The sequence below is a fragment of the Lynx canadensis genome, chromosome D3 (genome assembly GCF_007474595.2).
Source record: "Lynx canadensis isolate LIC74 chromosome D3, mLynCan4.pri.v2, whole genome shotgun sequence".
Taxonomy (NCBI): domain Eukaryota; kingdom Metazoa; phylum Chordata; class Mammalia; order Carnivora; family Felidae; genus Lynx; species Lynx canadensis.
The window spans coordinates 46,687,073-46,714,889 of NC_044314.2; the positions used below are offsets into that span (position 1 = coordinate 46,687,073).

Sequence of the window (27,817 nt, forward strand, 5' to 3'; positions counted from 1 at the left end):
GCTCTCTTTTTTTCCCCGAAGCACAGAAGTTTTGGTTTGAAAACGAGCTGAATCTCTGACATGTGTCTTGACACAATTTTTGTGGGGATTTACATTCACGTGGGCCACACATTTTCTGGGAAACCCTAGACCAACGGCCTGAAAGATTCCGGCGCCGATAGTGAAAAAATAAACGCCACGGGCGTGCGCGGGTGTCAGGGTAACGGTGGACGACGCTCGCGTCCGGGGAACTTGTCGTGACACTCTGCTTCCTTTAAAAGTCACGCTGAGCGAAGTACCGGGACAAACCTCTTCCTAGTCGCTTGGCAAGAAGAACTTTCCGAGTTTGATAGGATAGCGCTTGGTGTCAGCCCGGTTTGAAGGGCTGCAAAAAGGCTTCTGAACCCTCAGTAATTTGGGAAGCTTTTTATTTTTAAAAAGTTTATTGAAGTTTGCACAGTGGGTAATTTTGCTTCTCCGCAGCATCTGAACATGCAGTTCACCTGCCTTTGGAATTAATTCGCACTTGAAGTTCTGTTGATTGTGGGTGCATGCGTTCCCCCGTGTTTCCTAAAGAGGATTCATTCTCATGCACGTAGGATTTTCTGGGCTGTAAGTGAAGCCGTCAGTTGGCGGTATTCGCAGGGCATCTTGGATATGCCGAATTGCAAAATACCTGGGACCAAGACCTGTGCTGTTCCTAAGTTAGTAAGCAGAAGAAGGCAATTGAAAAGGAATAAAGAGGGCATTTTATTGTTTTGCCATATTGTCATATTGCAAAAAATATTCAAATATCTTCTCCATGAAGACACAGCATCTGTTTCAACTGCCAAGCTGTAAATAAACTATTTATGTTAAAAACAAAGATTTAGCTTCCATTTTCTGTGTGGGCACGGAACACAGTGGTGTTCTCCTCAATCAGCTGCTTGGATGACTCCCAGAGCAGGGAATGGCCTCAGGTGGGCTGGCTGAGCTTTGGGGGTGGGAAGCTGAAGACAGGAATAAAAATAGTACAGTCCTTACTAAACATCCGACTTGTTTTTCTTCAGGGTGTGCATTTACCTGGGAAAATACATATTTAGATGAGCTATGTCAGATGAGTAATTGTGATATTAGCGGTTTTGGAGAAGTAGAATGGCATTCTAGGTGGCTCTTGTTAAATAATCTGGCCCTTTCTTCACTATTTTCGTTTACCCATGTCTTGCTGGAAGGGTCTCCATTTTTTTAAAAATGTGTTTTAGGAGTCATCTGAGTATGTGGATTCTGTACATTATATTGTTTGGAAGGTCACCCTTGGATCATAGAGAAGCCAGGGAGGTGTTATCATGACAAATATTCTGGCATCACCATAATAATAAGGAAGAAGCAACACTTTGCTATCAGCAGGCATAGAAAGGCAGACTTGATTTGAGTTTCTTCTTTTATGAGGCACTGATTAGTAGTGTGGCAACTAAAATAAAAATTTTCATTCTACTAGATGAGTGACAGTGTTTCAAAACCTTGCAGATTACTTTATACCAACTTGAAGGCGGCTTTGGAAACCATGAAAATGCAATGTGCTCTTCTCAATAAAACATGAAGTTGTGCATTCAGTTTCCAACTTGTTTCCTACATCCGTACTATTTCTTTAACAAACAAGGTTTAAAAGATATTTCTGATATGGCTGTCACTTCTGATATCATAATTTGCAACTTCTATCTCAGGGGAGTAGTTTACATAAGGCAGGTAAAAACATTAAAACAATATGACAGTTAAGTTTAGAGTTTTTGTTTTCAACCAAATGCTTTAAAATAAGGTCTGCCAGGAAATTGTATTAGTAGTTGAATTTATTTTGTGTATTGTCATAAACTTAGTATTTTGAATGAAGAATTATATTTACTTAAAGATTACATAGGATTTTTTGTTTGTATCAAACTTCAATGTAATTGTCCTAATAACCCACCTCCTGAGAGTGGGTGCCAGGTTCTGGGTGCAGTGGAGCCCTGCTCGGTCTCACGTGCACCGAGACTGTTAAATACCAAAAAAGATTCATTTTTTTCTATTTGAGAAAACTGTGAAACATATTTTGGAACGTGAAACTCTTTTACCCCTCTACCTCTCAAAGCCCTGGCATCAAAAGTCTCTCAGCCTATAAAGTCGTGAAACTTATGCTGTCCTTATGCTACGAAATCTGCAGAATAATCCTTTCTGTCTAATGAAACAGAGAGTTGCAGCCAGTAGTTCGAGGCAGGGGTGGTCAGACAATGAAACGAGCCACCCTTTCTATCCCATTTATATTATTTGGGTATTTATCTCAATTCCTAAGAGTAGACCTGGTCTTTGAGTCGATCACCTGACTGGAAGCAGTTCTGCTGCCAGCTTGTTTTTCGAGGCAGCAAATCAGTTGCCTCAAATTGGTCAATTGTGACCTATTTCTATTTTTCTTGCTGGCTCTTTATTCTATTTCTTGTGGTGCTTCTCTAATGGAAGTTTCTCGGCCATTTTACCTGATAAAAACAGAGGGTGTGTGCGTGTGCGTGTGTGTGTGTGTGAGTGAGTGAGAGAGAGAGAGAGAGAGAGAGAGAGAGAGAGATTTACTCCAAAAAGCACTGTAAGAAGGAAAAAGTGGTCCACTGCCTGAAGGTGTGATATATTCAGTAAGAGCCAAGTTATAAAGCTGGAAGGAGAGAGGGGAGCACTTAGACATTTAAATGGCCAAGTTAAACACAAGACACAATTAGGATATCTGGACCCTCAGGTGTTCATAAACCCATACCAGGGGCCTCGAGAGAGACATGGTGGGAACCAGGGAGAAAGAGAGCCCCCAAAGTGCCTTGTTTAACTTGGCCGTCACAGTAGCTAACCCTTTGTTACTTGGCACATTTTGAAGTTATCACACTTAATGATTGACCTTTTTCCTTTTTCCCATTTACCTTCTTTTGTACTTATAATGCTTTTTTTTAAAGAAGTAATTTATTAGAAATATAATGAAGTGGCAAAAATGTAGCTCTCAATCTAAAGAAGAAATGTAAACTATCGAGTTTGAATGAAAAGTCAATGGATTTTAAGTCCCATAACCTTTTGAAAGTCAGAAAACCTATCTATTAGGCTGTATTCTCTAGTGGAAAGGCTCTCAAAATTGTAGGTGTTAAAACAACCACCTCAGGGAACTTGGACTAGCCCCTAAACTGAATAGAAATGTTCAACTCTCTTATTTAAACACATTTCCCCCCTTTTTTCAAAGACAAAATAGATTTTCTTATTAGGTAGATAGGTAAAATTTATATATATCAAAAAAAGCGTGGTCCTCTTCTACTACATATGTTTCAGTTCTTAAAAAAAATAACCTTACCACTAGAGATTCAGTTTTGGTTTTGGAAATGATGCCATAGTAAGAAAAAAGCCCTGAATTTTATGTGAAAAGACATTTGCATTAAGGCAGTGTAATAGTTTGCTTTTAATTAAAACTTGCGCTATGGCTCTTCCCTCAAAATTATTATTAGATAAGTTAGGCATGCCTTTTTTTAAATAACTAGATGTTAACCTAAGGTGGGTTTTAAAAAATATTAAGAAGGCACCTATATATCTCTATCTGTATATTCTTTCTCGTGACCGTGAGGGCAAAATGCTCTGCTAACCGTGCGACACACAGCCATGTATGCTTTTACTTTTGGATTTGGAGGCTAAAAAGCCTGATTATTGGAAACACTGCAGCTCAGTGTTTGACATCCATACCCCTTCAGACAGTTCACTTGTTCTGTTCATCTATCAAGCAGTGACTGTTTCTTCCCTCCACCACCTCTAAATTATACTGACTAGATGTTGAAGTCATTAAATTGATTACAGTCCAATCAGTAGACAATCCGACATAAACAAAAACAGCAATTACAGTTGGCAAGAATCCCACGAGTGCTAGTCAAAGTTCCAGAACTGACGGTCCAGTGAGTCTTTCCCAAAACGCCGGGTTTCATGATTTCAGCAGTTCTGGCAGCATCTTCTTAGAGGGAGGGCACAAAAATTCATAAGATTCCACTTGGCCTTAAAAACAAAAACATCTGTTTGATGCATGAGTGGATTGTTGGCTTTTCTTTAGCCAGCCAAAAAAGGGCAAAAAATAGGATATTGAACATAAAAGCGTACATGTAAAAATGAAATTACAACGGGATTTGAGATTAGCAGCTTTCTCTAAAGCAAGCTGTTAATAATGCTTTCTTTTTTGTTTTGCCAGAGTATTCCCATATCCCTTAAAATCCATTGTAGTTATTGACAGCGGTGACATCTAATAGTGATGACAGAATTTTTCAACTTTTTGCTGCCAGTAATTATACTTCTTTTTACTAGCTTTTTTTGGGTCATCGCAAGTCTGGTAGCATATCTGTAGGAGATTTCTTTTCATCATATAGGAACATTTTCGCTCCCTTCCTTTTCTTTTTAAAGAAGGTCTGTGAGAATTGACTAGTCTGGCGAATTCCAGTGAAATACTTGTTGACATAAGTTGAAATGTAATATTAAGTATACTTGCTTGAGTTTTCATTTTGATGTAAAGCCATGCAATGAGGAGAAAGAGGTTTTGATAGTAGAAAAGAGCAATTCTACCAAGATCAATTAAGAATTTTTATGAAAGGTCTGTTTTTCCTATTACTGTGCTTTATTAATTCGTCTGACAAAATTCACATTGCTGGTTTTAATGTCATTAATTCTGTTGCCATAGAATACATTCTTTATGGCTAGATTTAATAGATACCATGTTGAGTTTTTAGTTATTTTTAAGAGAGAGAATAATTTTAAGGCTTGGAGCTCTTGCATCGTATTGTAACCGCCTTATGGATTGTTAAAAATGTAAATGTTGTCATTAGGTAATACGTTAAAGAATGCTTTTGAATTGAATGAAGTTTTGATACTAACGTTGGTATTCCAAATCAAACCTCTGGCTAAGTATTTTCCCAGATGTATTTAATTTTATTTTCTCCATTGACCCCTGTCGTGCTGTCAGAGGTTAAAGTTAGTTCTGTGGAGGGGATGTGTGCAACTTTCTAATCCCATTTCAATTAAATCTGAAATATGTTCCTGTTTTTTGCTTGGGGATTACAAGGTACACTATCTGAGACAGCATCCCTTTTTGTTGTTGTTGTTGTTGTTGTTGTTGCAGCGAAAGTGTCCTTGTCTGATTTAAAACACGTTCCGCAACAATGTTATTATACTGCAATTAAAACTTAAACATTAAAGTTAACATTAGTAAATTTAAATAGCTCTGTTATAGTATTAATCAAATAGTGTAAGGAAAGCTTTTAAATGGTTTAAATAATTATGCAACTCTTGGCATAAAAGCCTGACACAAGATAAATCTTTGAAAACTAAGTAGAATCGTGGCCTTTTTTTTTTTTTTTTTAAACTTTAATTTTAGGCAGCTTGGGCTTTTAGCATGCATCACGTTCCACCTCTAGTAGAAGTAATTATGCCAGTTTAGTAATTATTAGAGATGAAAGAAATTCAGTAAGATACGAATTCTTTTAAAACTTCAGTAGCTTCAGTTTTAGCAGGGATAATGATCAAGCAGCAGTCACCCAGCTGCCTGGGGACCCTCCCACAGCCACAAGCACTGGGCTCATCTTGGGGGTATCACTATTATGGCAACGCACACTACACTTGGCACTTCCACGCTAGATGTCTGATTGTAGAGGTTTACAATTCGCTCGTGAAAAAAATCCTGATTCAAATATGACTGTCTAGAAACTCCCACTTCTTAGAAGATTAAAACAAAAAGATGAATGCAGAGACACTTAAAAATTATTATTGTGGCACACCGCATATTTTCGTTTTGCAGGATAGTAAGTGATTTTTGAAATCCTGAAAGGAAAACTCTATGTAAGTCTGTCGTTTGCATGAATGTATGTGTTGAGAATGCACTGAGCATTTTAAGTGTGTTGTTTTCAAGGGAAGATGATTTGGCTTGGAAAGCGTATACTATTCGTTTATGAGCATAGTTCTCAAGCTCAATGTGGTCAAGTGATTGACATTGAGAATATTTATTTTCATCATGTTGAAGTTTGTTGAAATTGCATTTTGGTGTTTTGGTTACAAGAAATTTTTTTGTTACATGTGTGAAAACAAAAGGTTTCAGCTCCTCAGGTGACAAGTCAGTATTAAGTGGTACGGACACGTGTACAAATAGACTCTAATGTTCTACTTAATATACATTTTGCTTAGCAGTCCATATGAGTTGGTCGCTTTTTAAGGGAAAAATTGGATTGAATTGGATTTTGCCTGATAGAAATCGGTACCACTGTAAGGCATATAATTTCCTTTTAGAAATTAAAATCACTTCACCACGGAGTGTCATTAGTTCACTTTTTGTATTCCCTTCTTCTCCTTTCTTTCTCACAATTAGCTTTTTCCAAAATTTCTTACCCCACCAGTGTACTGTGTGAGATAAATCCAGATGGAAACTTGTTTAGCTGATGGGAACGAAAGAGATATGTGGCTCTCATTCTTGAGTACAGATAGTCCCATATATTCATACAGAATACGTTTGTGAAGACAGGTGAAGCAAGGAGTCCATGAGGTGAATGATGAATCACCATGCTATAGGGAGTGCTGTGATCAGGCACTTAACATAGATTATGATGTTTAAAACTATATATTGACTTCTAGAACAACTTGTAACATTTCATACGTGTTCTTTAATGTTACTGTTTTCCTTCACAGTAAAACCAGGTTAGGTCTAGTAAGTGCGTGAATAAGACTAAATAGTGACTGCCCTTAGCATTCCTAATGATTTGGCTTGCATCAGTTGTTTTGGGTTTATAAGACATATACTTTCTCTTACTAGTATCACCCTTTTGTCTTTTCTTATTTTTATCCACTGAAGAAAGGTAATTAGGTATTCACAAACATCACTCCGCTAAGTGGCAGTGAAGCCAAAACAGAACTATTGGCTGGGAGGTGGTGCTGTCCTGAGCTCATTGGAATGTTTTGTTCGTGGGCCGATGTATGGAGTCTGAAGTTGCTGTGTGTATGATGTAGGGTGGTTTGGGGCTGTCAGTGTGCAGTATGAAAAGTTAGATGGACTGTTCGCAGAGGCAAGGGGTAAAAAACAAAACTGTGGGCTCAAGAGGATGCATATTCATTCCTGGAAAGAGTGGAGAATCGAAAGAGAAACAATTAGTTATGGTCCTAAGTATTGTGACTTGATATTTGTGCCAGTGGGGAGACGGTTGCCCAGCAGAAAGGGCAAGGGGGTGAGCTCTGATGTGCCGTCTGCACTTTTTTGGCAAAGCCACTTAACCTCTGTTTTCTAGGATTCGGATTTCCTCTCTGTAAAATGCGGGGGCTCATTTCATCATTTAACAAGGGTTTTGTTTTGTTTTTCCAGTGCTTATTTTGTTGCTGGCCTTGTGCTAAGTTCTGAGAATTAGGTTGTGAACCAAGCAGGCATAAGCCTTGCTCTTATGAAATTTATGGTCTAGAAAACTGGGTGAAAATTTAAATATCTTCCATTGCTTTTTAATTTAGGGAAGGAAGCAAAGCCGAGTGAAGAGAAAGGGGTGCATGTATATGATACACTCTCTTTCTCAGCAAGTTAAGTCAGTTGAAAAAGTTAGATAGAATGGGTTTCAAAAGCATTTTTGGCACCAAAAATTGGTGAGCTGTAACTTTTAAGAATAGTGAGCAGTGTTTCCTCTTGTATTTAAAAGGCAAGTATGCCCACTTGAACTGAAACCACTAAACAGAATCCATAGAATATTTCCTATATTAGGTCATTGACTTAGCAATATCTTTTACTCCTCCTAAAAGATCTAGACAACATTCTTGAAAGTTAATTGTGTGATATTAAAGTTAACTTAAAAAATTGATATATATATCATCCTTTAAGATAATTGAAGGCTCTTAGATAATCTGTATGATGCTGGTATTAAAACAACAACAACAACAACAACAACCCCAAAGCCAACAACACCAAACTTTAGTTAGGAACCCCTGCCATATAAAATTGAGGTGAAACAAGTCACGAGGAACTCATTCCATTAAATATTCAGGAATAGAACACTAAGGAATGAAACAAGTTGGTATTGAAAAGTCCATACTGCAGGTTTGACTATTTGTCCCCTGGGAGACAGGGAAGTGCTTTGAAATAAACTTTTGCAGAATCATAGATCTTAAGCATAAGACAATTTAGAGATAATGGTATTGGGTGTCTTGATGGTCCTCATGTTCAAAGATGTGAGTGCCGAATGAATGGTGATGGTGGAGTGTAACTGACCGAAGAAAAAGATGATCAACATGAAATCCCTTTTGCCTTCTCCACAATCATATAGGTCATTTACATAAGTATTGCATCATTATGCCAAATTTTTAATCTTCAAAATAAAACCATTACAAGATAATAACACCGTTTTATAGCTCCTGTTAAACATAACTGTTTTTTATACTTGCTGATTTGCATATTTAAACCCCAGTCTGAGTGAGCTGGGCCAGTGACTCCCGGGGACCCTCACCATGGCTTCCTACCTCTCTCTTTGCCTCTGTGTCCCTCGGCCAGGAGAGGGACAGCCAGGTGCTCAGCTAGGTGCCTGACTTGTATACTTGGTGTCCAGTACCTTCCGAGGAGCCAAAATCACTATGTTTCTTGCCAAAGGAAGGTGTCGGCGACGTCTGAGTTCCCTTCTATCTCTAACATCATAGAATTCTCATATTGAGAAATTGTAATTCTTGCAAGTTGATCAATAATTCACATTAATGGGGCAGGCATGCTTTTCAAGTTGTGAACTTGATTGAGTTGTAGCTGATGGAACAAAGCCAAACAGAGGTGAGATGGTCTTGCTTTCCACTATGATTTCTTGTTCAGATCCTCTATTTAGGGAGCTGATAGAGAAGAACACATGTATCACATACTGAACCATCCTCAGGGCTTTTATGAGGATGACTCCATCCAAGTTTTGGTATTTTCATAGAGCAATTTGTCGCTTCTAGATGAGAGCCTGGGGACACTGACCAATTCAACTCGCTAGGGGTTTGTCATGTCTCCCTGGGAGCAACTCTAGCAGCAGCAGCTGCTTTGGACTAGAAATCATGTGTCTGTGTGAGTGTGTGACCAACTGTGTCTGCCTGGATGTTTGCAGTGGGATGGGTATGAACCACAGCAGTACAAATGTGTGAGCCAAGGTCAAAGTGTGTTGCTTTAAGGACAGCATTTTAATTTAGTTTGACTTGTGTTGGCTAATCATCTTCAATTCGTGTTCATCCATTTGCCCAGATGCTGGTACCATTTTCATAGAGCAGAATGGCCCAATCTTTAATGATTTTCACAGCCTCACATTGAACCTCCCGTAGACTTAGATTGTGAGTTCGCAAGTCAGTTTTGTACAGTAATAAAGGCTTGAATATTGTTTTCATTTCTTAAGACTCCTCGGTCATCTTCTGTGAGGCTTTTCCCGACCCACCTGACTTAAAATGACTCTTCTCTTTATTATTCCCCCTCTGTGTTGCATTCCATAGAAACTATAGCACTAAGTTGGTTTTCTGGTTTGTTGATGAGCCCTTTGAGAGCAGGGCTCTGTTTCTTTTCTTTGAATCCCCATAGCCTAAAACTAGATGGTAAACAAACAAATCCACAAGTACACAAACAAATATTCAGTCATTTGTTTAATCAACAAACATTTACTTCACATTCATCTTTTACCAGTCTAGGAGTGCTAGGAGCTGGGGATGCTATGAATGAGTTACAGGCAAACAGTGGAAACACATTAAATGGACAATTAAATAGATACTAATCATTTACAGTCATGTGAAAGGAAAGTACTAGGTGTTATGAGAACATATCACAGATATCCGTGAGGTCAGGAAAGGACCATAGGAGAAGCCCTTTCCAATCAAATCTGAAGTTTAGTATGTTTTTGCATGAAAACTATTGAACATGGTCATGCATTCTACCGGAATTTCTAGTTGAACATCAGTTACCCATCAGGTGCTGAGGATACAGTAAGGAGCAAGTCAGATACAGTTGAGTTTCATGAAGCTAACAGTCTATGAAGACTTACTGAGATGATTCTTTGTTTCCTTATTGTTGTTTAACTCCAACCTGTACTTAGTTTTGCAGCAGTAATATACTTCCAGTTCATACAGGTGGGATCTCTTGTATATTATTTGCACTTGGCTTACTTGTGTATAAGTTCAGGCCATCCTTTGTACACGGGCCTGGTTTTTCCACTCTTAAGTAAACTACCCTAACAACATCCATTGAGGTATTCATCATTAGATCTAGTTATTCTTGCAAACCGCTGGATTTCCTTTCATTCTTACAACATTATCTAAATAGTGGATAAAATCACTCATTTTGGTATCATAAGACAATTTAATAACTCTCCTCCATTTTGCCTCATAGATATTTAGGAAAGTATATTCAAACTGTGTAATATGTTTCTGCTTATGATTTTTGCAAATTCTTAGCAGTTTCCACATCGAGGAGATCAGTAAATACTAGAATATGACAATACATCAACAGTCTGATTCTATATTTGTCTATTCTGTATGATATATTATAATTGAAAACGTACACAGAGAAACTAGACGATTATAAAAAAGTTATCTACCTACCAAAACTTTTCTTCACTTTTTAAATTTTTTATTTAAAAAAGTTTTTAATGTTTATTTATATGAGAGAGAGAGAGAGACAGACAGACAGACAGTGCATGCCAGCAGGGGAGGGGCAGAGAGAGAGGGAGACACAGAATCTGAAGCTGGCTCCAGGCTCTGAGCTGTCAGCACAGAGCCCGATGAGGGGCTCAAACTCAGGAACCCTGAGATCATGACCCGAATCAAAATCAAGAGTCCAGACGCACAACCGACTGAGCCACCCAGGTGCCCCTCTTCACTTTTCAACTCAGATTTTTAAAGCATTTTCCGTTGTTTCTGTTCATAATAGTATTATTCACAAAGTCCCCCCAAAAGAGTCTGTGGGAGGATGTTTGAAGCCTTTGCCACCGTCCACATAATTCTCCAGGCCAAGTCTGAGTGAGTGCATCGATACCCTGGGCAGGCTGATAATGTGTTCCCTCCTCCAACTGTAGTTTAAATATCTGTCCCATGGTTATTTAGAGAGGATAAAAATTCTGGTGGTAATGACCTCAGGCAGCAAACTGGACCATTCTTAGGTGGCAACATTTACATGTGAGTATCTTGGCTGTTTTCTTTTCCCCCCAACAAAAGTGAGAGCTCTCTCTGCTGCCCTCCCTAAGTATATTTCCAAGAAGCCCCTCCATACCAACACTCAGGGTCTGTCTTTTTTTTTTTTTTTTCTAACAACTCTGTACTGTCCACTGCATGGTGTTCTGTCATTTCACCCTTCCCTTACTGCTGTCATTAAGTTGTTTCTATTCATTTACTTACTTGTTTGTTCGATTTACTATTTACAAATGTTGCTTCAGTGAGTATATACACATTCTTGCTGATATGTGTGATTGTTTTTGTGGGATAAATTCCTAAAAATGGGATTGTGGGATAAAGGGAACATGCATTTAATGTCTCGATAGATATTGCCAGTGTGCCCTCCACAGAGTTAATACCAATTCACACTGCTTTTAGCAGCAGGGTTAGAGAGTATCTGTGTTTGAATACTTTATCTTTACTAATGTGACTTGTGAAACTAGCAAACTGGTATGTCATTGACATTTTAATTAGCATTTCTATAATTATGAGCATCTTTCCCTATGTTTATACATCATTTGTATTTATTTTTCTGCGAATTGCCTTTTTATTTCTTTGGCTCTTTTATCTTTTGATTTGAAAGAGCAGCTCATATTAATAAGAAGATTAGTCCTTTGTCTGACTTACGTGTTGCAAATATTTCCCCATTAGTCTTTTGACTTTGTGGGTGGTAATTTTTTTCTTTTGTCATACAGAAGTTTAAAATTGTTTATTTTCAGTTTTGTCAGTGCCTTCCCTTGTAACTAATAGATCTTGTGTCTGACATAGAAAGTTTATTTTCTTTTTTTCTTTTCTGATCATTCTTTGAGTTTTGTCTTTCCCAGTACACGGGCTTCAGGCCTTGTCTGTCCCCTTCCACCCCTGTGTCTCCAGCACCTAACCATATTTCTAGAAATACAGTAGTGCTTAGCAAACATTTAGTAAGTGAGTCAGTATAGTAGGGTGGTTAAGAGCATGGCTGTTAAGCCAGACGCCCTGGGTTGAAATTCTCATCTGGTTGACCTTGGGCGAGTGATTGTATCACTTTTTTAAAAATGTTCATTTATTAATTTTGAGAGAGAGAGAGAGAGAGAGAGAGAGAGAGAGAGGAGGCATGCATGCTTGAGAGTGGGGGGAAAGGCAGACAGAGAGGAAGACAAAATCCCAAGCAGAGCCAGTCTGTCAGTGCAGAGCCCTGATGTTACAAACCGTGAGATCATGACCTGAGCTGAAATCAAGAGTTGGTCGACCTGGTGGCCGACTGAGCCACCCAGGCGCCCTGATTATATCACTTTGAACTACAGTTTCTGTATCTCTAAGGGTAATAATGGTACCTAATTCAACGAGTTTTTGTGAGAATTAAGAGTTAATTCGTGTAAGCGCTTAGAACAGTATCTGGCAGATGACAAGTACCTAGTCAATGGTTTTTACTCCTACCCTGAAAGGTTTTCTGTCTCAGGAGGAAGTGCATCCCATGGTATACAGCTCTTCTCCATTCTAGAAATTTCTTCTTTGCTGTGGTTCAGGAATAGCGATTTCTAGGTATCTGTGTGGCTGCACACAGGCTTTTCAGAGGCCTGTCTTGGGTGGGTTCCTTGCAGACATCTTCGTGAGGTTTAGTGGGTCATGGCTAAGCCCTTTCACACTGGCCAAATTAGCGCCTGGTTCCAACCTCCGTTATGCTTTTCCAACGTAGACAGAGTTCTGCAAGAAAAATTCTTGTAGAAATTCCAATTAAAAGATAACGGAAACATAAAGTGGAGCTAATTAATTTTAGAGCCTCTGCCATCTTTTTGGTAAGTCAGGTCTGTGTCTTTGAGGTTCTTTGCAAGAGGGCCAATGCTAATTTGCAAAGGTAGGCTAATTGTTCTTGGGAGAGGAACTAGAGACAAATAATTCACATATCATTATGAAGGTTTAATCATAGTAGATTTATTAATAATCCTTAAATTAAAAAGGTAAATCTGGGCTTGGGTTTACAAAGGAATTAGCCGAACAAGGGGATGATTTTCTACATCACCATACTCATCAGTAAATTTACGTAGACGCATTTTCTTCGAGGCCTCAGAGTGGAATTCTGTGTTGTCTAGAAGCATTTGTGAGTACAGAGTGTGAAGATGGAAGGAGAATACAGGAATACAGCTGCTGCTTGGGTGTTCAGTACCAGGCAGTGTCTGGCTGTGTCCAGCCACTGCTTTCATCTTATATGAAACCTCATTTGGGGGCAGATTGTCTGGAATTTCTTTCCTCTTTACGTCTTCTCCGTTCTGTCCTGCAGTAAATCCTAATGGTTCATTTTGCTTTATTTCCATTTCCCTCGCCTCCCCTTGCTCCTTCAGCCACAAGTTCTACTTTGTTTAGTCCACGAAGTCATCCGGTCCCTGCTCCTGGATTGCTGGGCTCTGGGGGTCCCTTCAGGCTCGAGAAACCCAGCCATCGGCCGCTGGTTGACCTGCACACTCACCTGTCTGCCGATCCTCCATATAGACCCTTCCGTCTCTTTTTATTGTAACTAAATTATAACTGTCATAAAGTTGTCTTTGTTCGGACAAAGTCTAAAACCTTAATATATCCAATCAGATGACTTTCAAATAGCCATTTATACTTTTTCCCTTCAACCTTAATGCTAAATGAAGTGAAAGAAATAGTAATGAAAATCGGAGTGGAGAGAGCCAAGAGGATTGTCCGAGGCAGCTTTTAATGAGTGGAATATCCTTAAATGACAGTGAGTGACAAAAGAAATTCCACTTCAAGATCATTTAAAATAGATATTCTAGAAGACAATTCAGGAAGGGTGTTTTGGGGTAGAGTGATAGTTTGAGCCGAGAGACTCAGGGAAGACGTCAGAAGCCAGGCAAGGTGCAGAGTGTTCTGAGGGGTCAAGGGCATAGAGCATCCGTCTACCAGTTGCCCCGAGACCTGAGAACTTCAGTGCCCCATCGCAGGTCACGCCAGGACGTCGTGATGGAATAGGGAGGAGAGTCTCTCAGGCCCTTGATTTCTAGTTCTAGGAACTACCTTTCACGGCTGAATACATTCTAGACTTTGGAAGGAAAAGTGGCTGTCCCTGCCCCGTTCAGATTCTTTACAAACACCCAAACCTGGGGCTCATTGCTCTCAGAGAGACACCTTCCTTATTGTAGTTTTAGCTTTCAAGGTCCTGGATGTACAACCAACATATCCCAGTGAGTTGACCTGGGGGACCCAGTGCCCGATGGGACCTGTGTTTAATCCTGCATGCTGTTGAACCCCTCTGTAAGCCTCATTTTTCTTATCAATAACATGGCAAGAATCTACTTTACATGATTATTGTATTAGATAACAAATGTAAGATGCCTAACATGTATCTTTGGCTGTTAGCAAGTTCCTACCTAGTAGCAGCTTTTTATTATGGAGGAGGCTCGGGCCACTGAGGAAGCATGCACATTTTATCCTCTCTGTGTTTCCCTCTCCTGCACAGTCCTGAGGTGAGACACAGTTCTGTGGCCATCTTGCCTCTTCGTGTAAAGCAGAAAATATTTCCCCTTTTGAGACAGCCTGAGAGAAATTGTGTGAATATTTATATTAAACGTTCAGTAACCACTCTCTACAATAAAAGAGGGCAGGTAATGGATGTGAGTTCACTATTTATGGCAAATACTTTGCCTTTGGGAACATATTTAATGTTTCAGAAGACGCCGTGTATCTATTTCATTTGATCTGAAGTAAATCTTATGTCAGTCATTATTATTCCCATTTTATAGGTGAGGAAACTGTGGCTTATCAAGCTGGCATGGCTGAAGTAGAAAAAGAATGTAGACTTCTGGACTTGAAATGGACAGTCTTTTTAAACTCATAGTTTTCAAACGGAAGAAGCCGAGACCAGAGAGACAGAGCATGAACGGGGGAGGGGCAGAGAGAGAGGGAGACACAGAATCGGAAACAGGCTCCAGGCTCTGAGCCATCAGCCCAGAGCCCGACGCGGGGCTCGAACTCACGGACCTCGAGATCGTGACCTGGCTGAAGTCGGACGCTTAACCGACTGCGCCACCCAGGCGCCCCAAAGCCGAGACCAATCTTAAGCCAGATCAAGAGGTGGAAATAATCCTCTGGCCACCATATTTCTCCTCTGCTGTTCCCTCTTCCTTTAAGCATTTAGATCTCAGCTCCCTCTCCTATTACACCTCCCCAGAGAAAGTTACTTGTACAAGAAAAAAAAATGTATTAGCCAGTTATACCTGAAAGAGAATTAAAAGCAGTGGAAACCTGACAAATCCCTAATTGTGTGATTAAAGGCTTTGGCTTCTGATAAAAGCATCGCATGCCTCAGAAAGCTGATCTGGGAGGTATTTTGGGGGAGGTGGTGCTGGGGTGCTGGAGGGAGGGATCCTGGAGTGTTTTTGCATTGCTGGTGACATCTCAGCAGAAATATCTCCTTAGAGAAACCGAGTAGGCTTTCAAAGGTCTTCCAGTGGATACTCTCGCTCAAAGGTCAGGAGATTTGGTAGGGTGGGGCCCACCGGTCTGAGTTACAGGAAAAACGTGAGTGATGGTTGGACCTGCAAAATTATAGCAGTGGATCTGACTTAGGGTTGAATAACCTCTTGGTAATGTCACTTAGCTGTTTTAAATACACCGTGTGGAGAAGCAAATTCCTATTTCCAACTGGCAGGTTACCATCCTGAAGCAATGTCTATTTTTTTGGAAATGTGCTACTTTTTCATACAAATCTTCTTTGTTGTTGTGAAGAGATGGACGCACCTTTGGGGATGGGTTGCGCCAAGGACTGGTGGGACATCGATGCGTTGATGTCATCTGTGGAAGGAGTTGGGCATGACACATCAACATTCCTGAGATGGCACGTGGTGGTTTTTTGTTTTTTTGTTTTTTGTTTTTTTGTAGTGTTGTCTAAATATGAAGTTTCAAAAGGATTGGCTTTAAAAAAAATAATAAAAGAGGCAGCCATAGGATTGATTAGATTAGATTCCTTATTCTTTTAAGAAAATAGGATGAGGGACACCTGGGTGGCTCAGTCCGTTAAGCGTCCAACTCTTAATTTCGGTCCAGGTCATGATCTCACGGTTCGTGAGTTCAAAGCCCCACTTCGGGCTCAGGGCTGACAGTGCGGAGCCTGCTTGGGACTCTCTTTCTCCCTGTCTCTCTCTGCCCCTCCCTTACTCACACCATCTCTGTCTCTCCGAAAATAAACTTAAAAAAAAAAAAAAAAAAAAAAAAAAAAAAAAGGATGAGATCTGACCCTTCTAGCTCACCATCTGAGAACAGGCATGCTCCTTCGCCACATGTATTTACTGAAAGTTACGTTTCTGAATTTTATAGGTATACACATGTATATGTATATCTGTGTATTAAATCACATGGTGAAAAAGCAAAATGATTAAATATGGGTTTTGTTTATCAGCCATTCTCTCTGATGTGTGATTGATTTTGTTGATTTTACTTTATGCATATTTGGAGATTATCTGATAATATATCATCACTTAAAATATATTTATATATAACATAAATACTATAAAAATATTTACTATATGCTCACATTATCTTGACAGGCCAGGATTGAAACAATATGAGTGAGAACATATTTCCAGAAACGACTATTAATTTATAGTTACTAAGATAATGGCATACACGTTCACTTTCTGTTCTATCTGGGTAGCTCTGTAAATTGTGTATTGATTATGCTAATGGCACTGGTGTCTTTATTAGTTGTCTGCAGATACATGCAGATTGAATGCACATTTGGTAAGGTTGTCATCCTGTGGGAAAAAAAAGTACATTTTTAAAATCTGGTTTTTGGAGAGATTGAGTTAAAACTAAAGAAAAACATTAAATGAACTCATGGAAACTTAAGGAATTGTGTTCTAGGAAGTGAAAAGTGCAGTTAAAAAGTTAAAAATGATGCTGTTATATTTCCTTTGTTTCAAACTCATTAAGGCAAGGGTTGCAGAAATGGTACTAACTCAATAATGATCTATTTTTATAGTTTATTTTGGGTTGTGTGGCTTCTCTTGTTTTGTTTATCAAGCTGAAGGAACCTTAGACATTTAGGGTTGCATGTATTTTGAAATTTATTAGCCCAACTAGAGGAGAACAGAATGATTTTCTTTTTTTCCAATTATACATAAATTTTCTTGTATTTTGTAATAGCTCATAAGTCATAAATCACAGCTCCACTTTGTGCTCTGATCTTTCATTATACAAACATGTACCTATTTGGTAAGATTTTTCTCTCTCCTTTTTCCTCTTGCTGAACCATCATGGTACCAAAGCAGTTATTTAGAAACCACTTTCTTATCTTCCTGAATGGGATCACTTCTTAGAAATGTGGGCCTTCCTCTGTGTGCCAGCTAAGAAAGAAAATTAAAAAAAAAAAAACCTTTTAAAAATTTGGTTTCAAATCATTTTCCGCTTTATTGTAGTTACAGTTGGATCCCTGTTTGTTTGATAACCAGTAGGAACTGCTAAAGGGGAAAAAACACAACAACAAAGTTTTCGTGTTCCTGGGTGATATGAGTCCATTTAACAGGATAGTAAAGCCCCCAAATTTTGTGTTTAATTTACAACCTTGAGAGAAATCCAGGTGTCCGAGTTTCAAATACATTGTTTAAAATTTAGAAGAGGAATTTCCCAAATTAGGAAAAAAAAAAAAAAAAAAGGTAAAGTCATTAATCAAGAGAATTGAGTGGTAATTTGGATTGATTTTTGTGAATGACATTGGACTTTGTCTTCTCAACGTGTGAAGATGAAAACTTCTATATTACAGCAGGATAAGGTTTCTTATTCAAAACCAAAGACTTTCTCCCTAAGCTGTTTCAGTAATTGTTGAGATAGTTAACTTTAAGTGTCGAATTCAGAAGTACTGTTAGAATTGGCTGGGTGTCATCTAAAATAGCTGAAGTAGTAAGAACAGTTAGTAGAAGTATCAGAAGGTATGATGTCTGGAATACAAAGGCTTTTTGCCCCAGATTTTCTTTTGCTGCGGGGGTGGGGGGGGTGGGGGGTGGGGGGGTGGGGGTGGAGCACGTCTTCCTGGCAGGGCTGCTATAGCTGCAGTTTATTTGTTACGTTTAAAGAGGAAATAACTAGACCCTCTCCCAAACATCCAAACGTCTTAACTCCTAGGTTCACGTGCGTTTCATTTATTATCGTAGTTGTCCAAAGAAACATTTTGCAATATTTTCTGAAGGAAGAGATGTGAGACGCAATAGCTGTTTTCGTTTTTAGTCAGATTTTGGATTTATTTTCCCTTGGCTTTGTGTATGTTTGAGATAGGACTAAATAAAAAGAATCTCACCCAAGACCTAAGTCCCCAGAAGAGTCACGGGGGCCCTTGCAAATGTCTTGCACTGGATTAAAGAGTGTGATTGTGGTATTTCTGGCCGATCTGTCTCCAGTTTTGGCTTCGGTGGGATTATGCATAAAAGGCAAACTCTGGGTGTGAACATAGTGAGAAAAGTAAGTCATTAACCTTGATTAATACACCCGTTTTAAAACCAAGGCAGCAAGTTCGTCTCTAGCAACGACTCTACCACAGCCGGTGCCTGACAGTTATTAGACGGCTCCCTACTTTCTTATGCCAACACTCAGCGCTAAGTCCTGTTTCTGGAGTGGCTCCTGTGCCCTTTTTACTGCCATTGAATGTTTTACTCTCTTCTCCCCTTTCCTCCCTGATGTCATAGCCTCCAGACTAGTCTCCCAGCTTCCAGGTCTGGTACCCTAACAACCCACCCTCTCCATTAGTAATGGAGCATCTTTCTAAAGTGTAAACGAGATCTGTGACTCTCCTTACAGTTCTCTGGTGACTTCCCATGGTGCTGAGGTTAGCATGTGAACATTTAGCTCACAGTAGTTCCTTCATGATCTAGCTGTGTTTCCAGCCTCCTCTCTGCCAAGGCTCCCCTTTTCCCCTCTCTGTCCAGTGCCTGTCATTTGAATGGCACAGAAGAACTTGCACTTCCTGGAAGGCATCTTGTTGTTTTATACATCTGCGAGCCTTTACATATGTTTCCTCTGTTTGAAGAGCCATTTTCTACTTGTCCTCAGGGCTACCCCATCCTTTAAAACTTAGCCCAAGCTGCTCTTCTTTAGGTAAAACTTTCCTGCTCTGCCCTGTGGGATTTAAATGCCGCTGGTCTGTGGGCTTCTCCATCTGAGTACTTATCCGGCCTTCTGCACTCATTGATTTACTCATCTATTCCCCCCACCCCCGCAGTAGTGCTTGCCAGCCCTTCTGATATTATGGCATATGCAAAAAAATGATAGGTTTTGAATGGCACACTTGGGTGAGTGGAAGGGCAACAGGCCCACGGTTTCCCATTATCCCAAGCTGTACCTGGCCACTGCGAGGGCCGAATGGATGAGTATCCTCCAGCCCCTGACTGCACCCATTTTTGACCTGCCAGTCGGGAACCCCTGCAGCTATTGCAGGCTCCTGGGGACAAGGACCAGGTCCTTAGGCTTTGCATCTCCAGGGCCTTAGCCAAACGCTCTACTGAGCATAGGTGCTCAGTAAACATCTGTTTGCTGAAGTGTGGCTGGGCGGCCAATGTAATTCAATCTGAAAGTTTAAATGCTTTTAAGGCAGTGGTGCATTTATAAATGCTCTTTGTATGAAAGTTGGAGCGCTGAAATTCCTTTCTTCTAAATTTCATGTTAAGGGTAAAGGGGGACTAGGTAGAAGAACTAACTCGGGGTAGGATTCTGATCGGAAAGGGAGAAACTTTTTATTTGGTTCCAAAGTGTATGGTTCTGATGTTGTTGTATTTAACCTCTCCCAAGGCTAATTTATTTTCTCCCCCTTAGCATCCTCCTGCAAAGAGTTTCACTGTAGATAGAAGAGTGGTAATAAATTCACGTTTGGCATGTTCTTCTCTATAATAGTGCATCTGTGATATTTCTCTTTGGTCTTCAAGGACCGCAATAGACCTGTGTAACAATCCTGCAACACCGCGGAAGTTCTAAATTCAACAGCATGATTTTGTTTAATATAGAGATCTTTCTTTCTGTCGAAAAATATTTTATAGACAAAGGAAAGAACACGCACATGAAAAGGTTTTTTTTTTTTTCTTTTTCCTGTAAAACAATTTAATAGCTTTCAGGGAATAGAGTGGTTAAAAATAAACACTGCAGAAAACATAAAAAGAACCCACTTTTATCCTTAACCACATGAGCTCTTCGGACCTGTTGGTGCCAGCCAGGTGACGGCAATGGCCGGCATCGTCCTGCCAAGCCGAGGACTCCTTTCGGATGCTCCTCCTTGGCCACTGCCCTGGTTGCTTTTGTTTTTGTTTTGTTTTGTTTGTTTACCTTTTCTTGACAGTAGAAAAAAATGAGGCATCCGACCAGCAGGCGGGTGTGGGCCAGACGGCTGCACAGTCTGGTAATGCTGCGTTCCTTCATTAGAGCCTGCTTGCCATTTTGTAACAGTGTGCGATTTATTTTTCCTAAATCTGTTTTCATCTTATGGGATTTCAAGTTAGAATGCATAGCTAGAGCCCAGAAAGCACAAAATAATGATCCCGCCCTTTGGTTTTTGAAAACTAGGAAGGCTTTCTGCTCCCTTTTTAACTCTTTGTAGCCCGCAGGGTAACTTTTTCTGTGTTCTTAAAAAGTATCAAGATACATCTGGGAATGCAGTTTGAACACACTTGTAAGGGAAGAGTGATTTTGGACATGGTTTGCTTTAAACAGACAAAATTTGATTTTCTTTTCTTTTTTTATGTTTATTTATTTGAGAGAGAGAGAGACAGAGTGCAGAGTGTGAGCAGGGGAGGCACAGAATCCAAAGCAGGCTCCAGGCTCTGAGTTGTCAGCAAAGAGCCCAGTGCGGGGCTCAAACTCATGATCTGTGAGATCATGACCAGGGCTGAAGTCAGACGCTCAACCTACTGAGCCACCCAGGCTCCCCTGATTTTCTTTTTAGGCATAGGACTTCTAACTATGCCAGTAAATCCTAAAGCTAGCTGTACGTACACATGTGAACTTTAAAAACAACATTAGGCAATTAATGATTATTGGGCACGATGGCTGTCAACCTGAGGTTCATCATTTGTAGTGATTCGGGGGAATCTGAGTGAGAGTTGCATTTGTATAAAGTATTTGTTTACTTATTCATCATAGAGTTTCTGAAAATAAGACCCCAGGTTATAATTCTCTTTTTATTTTTAGATACAATCCGTGGAAGAAAACTCAGGTATCTTTCTCAAGTAACAAAAGTGTTGTATTTTTATCAGTCCACTGGTAGTATAGTGTTGTGCCCACTTTTCCTGAACATTTATTATTTTTTAATAGCTTTAGGTAATTTAAGGTCCAGGAGGTCACATCATCACAATGAAGCCAAGAATTGCTTTATTTTTTGTTTTTATTTTTTTAAGGCGGTATGCATTTTTTAGTCGCTGATTTCTTGAACTTCCTGGCACTGTGTGGGTTGCTTTAAGATTGAGTAATTCATGCCATGGCTGTTTAATTTGGTGAAAAGCTGGCTATGACCAGAGAAGAGACCGTTAGGAAATGGTCGTGTTTTAAGTTTGCGTGTGCGTATAAGTGGAGTATTTTGGGTTCATTCATCTCTTGCCAATCTTAGTTGTTAAGTAATCTTCTTGCATTCCTATTTACATCATCCCCAGAATTTTGTGTTTCTGCTGCTGTCATAAAAACTGACTCTGGTCTGTAAGGTAGAGCTTCGTGCTTGGAATTAACCAGGAAAAGCCTCATTTATATCTCGTGCAAGAAGGACAGGGGGCCTGCAATGTGTGCTGGCTGCCAGAAGTTTTTATAGTAATACTTTGTATCTAGGCTCTGGCTCTTACCATTAAATGTGCTTTTTATAGAGTACCAAGTTATAAATGTAGTGCAGCTACGGCATATTAATCTTACTGCAGAGATTTAATGAGGCAGTTGTTTTGCGATGGACACTAGTGGGAGCAGGGAGCGACAGAGTTTTACTTTACCACTGAGCTGCAGAAATATTCCTTGCCTGGTAATAATTATAACCACATGATCTCTTAGTTTTTCTTTCTTTTGCCAGTGCTTTTCCATGCAAAAGTGGCTTGGAAGGAGGTCCATTTCTAGGCAGTGAAATGGGTTGGAAATTGGGCTGTTTTCTCAGTGGTTTGACATTTTAGCTTTGATCAGGCATGGGATCCTTGTTGCACAGAGAGAAATATGTAAGATGAGTTTCAAGAATACAGATAGTCTTTGCCAGTCCACTGAGATGGCTTTTAGATATTCATTACTTTTACTTGACTTTTATATAGGTTATAAAAAGTAAATGTGGTGAAACCTCTTTTTACATGGACAGAATAGAATTTCTGCTGGTTGGCCTTAAACTGATCCCACACTTGAAATTAATTGAAGTCCATGGGTTTATTGCCTCCAACACTTTTAAGCCAGTGCAATTTTTCATTTTCCCCAAAGTTGAAATTTTATGAAACCGAGTTATGGCAGTAACAATCCTTATGAAGAGGAGGATGAGAGGGAAAAGCACCACCTGCCAGGGATCATAATAAGGGGGAAAACATACTTCTTTTAAATTTCCATTTATAAGTGAAGTTAGCAAAATTGGAAACCGAGAGCCGTCATTTGTTTCTGTAATAATAGTTGTGTCTTTGTTCCAAAATTAAGTCTTTTATCCAGGTTATTATGAATCCCGTGCTTCATAGCACCCTTCTGAAGGGATGAACCGACCAATAGTGCAGGTGCGGGTGAGATCATGAGTGGTGGATGTCACGTGTTTGAGTGGCATCCTTTAGGTCAAAGGACAGAGAGCTGCGATGAGGGGGGGTTTGTAGCTGTAGCTCAGGGGGTCTGTGAATATTTAGAAACCCTGCCCTTTGGGGGAGCTGGGAACACAACAATTGGGTTGAAAGAACAATCGCCCTTCTTGAAGTGGTGTTGGGAGCAGGGCAGTACTTACGGGCATGGACCTTGTATTTATAACCCCTTAGGTTGTAGGCAGAGATTTGAATGGCTCGCCGAGTAATACAATTATTTTTTATGATCGGATCTCAAAGGACTTTATAAAAACTACATAACTAAGGCCATGTGCAATTATTGAAGTGTAGCCACCTGTGGGAAAGAAATGGTTGACAACATAAGCTTTCCAGAATCTTCCGACATCCACTAACACTAGGAATGGAACCCCCTAACACAAATAAACATCTTTTGAATGGGCGAGAAATAATTCTTTCATGAAAGTGGGGGCTGGAAAACATCTATTCTCACAGACAGACCGAGAGATAGAGAGAGAGAGAGAGAGAAAGAGAGAGAGAGACTGAGATTGTAGCACTGATTATGCCAAGGCATTATAGGCTATAATCGCACCCACCCCCCCAGAGGGTCCCTCTTAAGTGGTGACCTAAAAACAAATTCGCCAGTTGGCTGGAGCAGGCATCCTAAAGTTGCGGCAGAAGTGAATAAGCTTGACTGACTTCAGTCCCTGAAGGGTTCTATCTGTAAATGCAGAAGTGGAAGCAAAAACATTTTTTATTAGTCTTAAAATGACCCTGATTTTAATAAGTAGCCGCAGTGTCAGAAGCGTGGACTGGCGTCGGTCTTTCGCTTTTAAGAGCTCAAGCATCATGCATGCATGCGTTCCTATTTGTTTGATAGTTTTGATACTGGATTTGTGTGAGGTGTCCATATTCTTGCATAATAAGGAAGGCGAGTTTTTATCATTTTTCTCTGCGTACTACTTAAAGTATTCAGAGCGTCTTCTTATTTAAAAAACAAACAGGCCTGCAAACTCGATGCATGGCATTTAAATAATCATATTGAAATTCAGACCTAGCACCCACATTTCCCTCAGTGCTATCAGTTTTATGAGAAACTGGAAACTGCGGCTACACAATGGAGAGTATTCAGCGTGTGTGCGTACAGCCTTCCAACAAGTGTTCGGTGCTGTGAGGACCAGCTTGCCATAATTGGGGCAGTTATTTATTTTCCTGAATTTCTCTCTAATTTGGCAGTATTTTACCACTTAGTTTTATTTGGTTGGAGGTCTTTGAACCACCGCCTGTTTGTTCTGTCTGTAGCTCTAGGTGAAATATTTGAAGGCAGTAAAGTCAAATGGGAGGGATCACAGTGTCAATTTGGGGAAATGTAGGCATGTAGGTACTTTTTAATTTGGCGGTACCTGATCTGTTCCTGTTTACAGAAAAAATACCAGTAAAGGACTTTTTCATGTACTCCCCCCCCCCCCCTTTATCATCACTAAATAATATTTACTAAGCACTCACCTGGACACAGTGCTGTGCTGGGCATAGCACTAAGACAGACAAAAAAGAGCCTGTGATTACTCCCCCAGGAATGAGCACTCAAAACCCCAGTCTATTGAAATGGGCACTGTGTAGAGCATTGAGATAATAATTTTCCAGATGGCAAATCAACCCAAATTACCGATTCAGTTAAACACTACGTTCTTTAAAAACGAATAAACAAACAAACAAAATACTTGTTCTTTGAGATGAGAACTTTGTTTTTCTCATGAACCCAAGAGATTATTATATACATCGCAATGGAAGTTGATTTTGGCACATGCGAATCATTTGAAGGGTGGTGACAGAGTTAAGTTCATTGCCGATGCGAAGAAAGGCTTTAGAACAACTGCCAGGAGGAAAGGGACCATACTGAATTGTAGAAGTGGGGATCATGGAAGCGTGTTACATGCAAGGCAGCAAAGAACATTTCCAGACAGCAGGATGATGGTGTGGTGGCACTTACTGACTTTTCTAAGAAATCCGGGGCCAATTTTGATTCTGTGAATTCTTGGCTTCAACATTTCAAATTTTTATCCTCCCATATTAAAAAAAAAAATTGACTACAGATAATACGTTACATATTTCTTAGGTATCTTGATACAACTCTTTTATAACCATTTTATTGACTATATTTTGAGACATAATTTATTTCTGACTTCAGAGGACTTTTTGCTATTAGAAATTAATGTCCCATAAATTATGTCATAGATTATATTGCCCAATTTCCCCTAAAGAGGCATATTCTCTCTTTCCTTTCCTTCCCCACCTTTGCTTTCCGATAAAGAGGAGGGCTGGCACCAGAAGGGTTGGGGGCACTTCTCTAAAATGAGCCAAAGGACAGCACATAGAATCAAAAAGTATTTAAAGTATTTGTTGTGCTCTAAGTAAAAATATTACGTGTGCTTTACTCTTATTCCCCCATGCTGTTTATATATCATTCTGAGGGGTGGTGGAATGGACCTGTTTTTAGTTTTCCCGCTATGTAGCTTTTTGACGTTGATAATGCCAATTTAAGTTATTGACTTCATTATAATTTATAATTGCTCTTTGTATATATTGCCCCCCCCCCTTTTTTTTTTTGGTGATTGCTTGTTTGAAAATGAGAGACATGCCAATGTATTTACACTTGAATCTGTGTTGGTAAGAATGTTTTGCTATGTGCTAAGGGCTTATTGTGCTATCGCTGTCTAACAAATAATGGGGTAACTGTGTGTTTTGACCAGTTTGTAAGTAAAGGTCAATTTCGTGCTTATGGTAATTAGCTTACTTATTCTAGACTTTTGGCTAATTCTGGTAATTTCCCGTGAAACAGTATATTTAGCAGAAAGGGAATTCATTCTTAAGCACAGTGGTTTTTTCCTTTGCATTGGAGACTTTAATTTTAAAAGTGCTTTATCTCTATCTTTTAAGCAAAAACCCCGAAAAGGCTATGAAAAATGGCAAAGTTTGCCTTAAGGGTGGACGAATAATGAATTATTTGAAGGAAGAGATGAGAAAAGGCCTGTGCGATGGAGGGAAGGAAAAACTTTAGTCACCATGAACTGACACAGCTTAGGGAAGGCTCACTTTGGGTTCTTCTGGAATAAAATCTGCCACGAAGCCCTCCTTTCACAGCTTCTAGGAAAACGGTGCTTCTGTTTTTGGTAGCAAGAAGATTAAACGTTACTTTGAAAGAACCTGTCTTTAAACCCCTATACTTACGGTCTCGATTTTCTTTCAGACCCCAACTGTAAACTTGAAGACAAGACTGAAGATGGAGAGGCAGTAGACTGTAAGAAGAGGCCGGAAGACGGAGAGGAGCTGGAAGACGAAGCTGTGCACAGCTGTGACAGCTGCCTCCAGGTGTTTGAGTCACTGAGCGATATCACAGAACACAAGATTAATCAATGTCAGTTGACAGGTAAACAATACTTATCACTTCTTGTCTACGCATACCATTCTATTTCTGATTGTTTCAGTTCGTACCTTTTTTTTCCCCCCTCTTCCAATTGTTTTACTCCCACATTTGAAACGTAGGTAAGTCTAGAAGTGCTTTAGAAAGAATTCTAAGATGGTGGTTTGTGGCAAACTCAGGTCATAGTCCTTAGATTATGAATTGTGCCTCGAATTTTTTTAAATGTTTATTTATTTTTGAGACAGAGAGAGAGAGACACAAGAGTGTGAGTGGGGGAGGGGCAGAGAGAGAGAGAGGGAGACAGGGAATTCGAAGCAGGCTCAAGGCTCTGAGCTGTCAGCACAGAGCCTGACGCGGGGCTCAAACTCAAGCTGTGAGATCATGACCTGAGCCGAAGTTGGATGTTTAACTGCCTGAGCCACATAGGTGCCCCTGAATTGTACCTAGATTTTAATAGCTAACAGGTACATTTTTCTTTCTTTTTTTCCTAACTATACTGATGTCATGCGGGTCCAGAATCTAACATGCTGGTTAAAATAAAGTTAAAAAAAAAAAAAAAGAACCCTTTGAATATGTTTTCAAAGAAGTTAAGCATGGATTAACTTATTTTGATTTAAATATCGCTTCCTCAAGGGAACTTTCCGTGATGCCTCTCTGCCTGAGTTGGGTGCCTTTTTGTGTTCCATAAAGGCCTTTGCCTATTCCTGCATTTCACAGTTTCTGATGCGTGTGTTCACTTCTCCCTGTTCCTCCTGAGACTGTGAACTCATGGATGGCAGCAACTGTGTCTTCTTTGTCACCATACTCTCTGAGCCTTAGACAGTGCCTGGCCCACATTATGTTCCCACTAAGGTGTGGATGCTATTCTGCTATGCAGTTCATAGGACAAATCCAATTTAGTGACGGGAAGCATGACATGTTCGATTTAATTGTTGAATACAACTAAAACTCAGTTTGCCATATTTCTACCCTCTTTAAAAAACATGTTCTACAAGAATGGACTATATCAGCCTCAGTGGGACAATGTAGGCAGTTATTATTATTATTATTATTTTTAGACTCATGTCATTTTTCTCTTCTTATTGGAAGCTGACATTCTATGGCTCTGTATGTGTTTGTAAATCTCTCTCGCTCTCTCTGTTTCCCAGCACAAATCTTTCTTCAATTAACCATGGGTAGGAAACATATTTACTTAAACAAGCTATTCTCCAATTTTTTCCATACAATATTGATATTTTTGTAAGATTTTAAAAGGTGTTCCATTTTAGCCAGGTTTTCTGAACATATTTTTGTGGAAATGTTGGACTAAATCCAATTAAATAGGCTTTTTTGTTAAAGTGCACTGTGGTTTTTCAAGAAGGGACCATAGTGAATACGTTTAGGCCATAGAATCTTCTTTCTTTCAGAAAACCCCGTACTCTTGATTGTATCTTAAATTTGGGCAGCAATGTCGCATTTATAAACATTGGTCATGCACATAATTTTTTGTGGTTTTTAGGATTTTTGGTAACTTTTATTTTGTTACAGTTCC

General features: G+C 39.6%; 1 protein-coding gene across 2 annotated transcripts in view; it reads left to right on the plus strand.

Moving 5' to 3' along the window:
- ZNF521 (zinc finger protein 521) overlaps window positions 1-27,817 on the plus strand; it is a 280,011-nt gene that overhangs the window by 2,770 nt on the left and 249,424 nt on the right. For both annotated transcript variants that reach the window (XM_030336929.2, XM_030336931.1), the window contains one exon: window positions 26,113-26,292. In XM_030336929.2, the coding sequence (XP_030192789.1) occupies window positions 26,113-26,292 (180 nt within the window). The remainder of the gene's footprint in view (window positions 1-26,112; window positions 26,293-27,817) is intronic.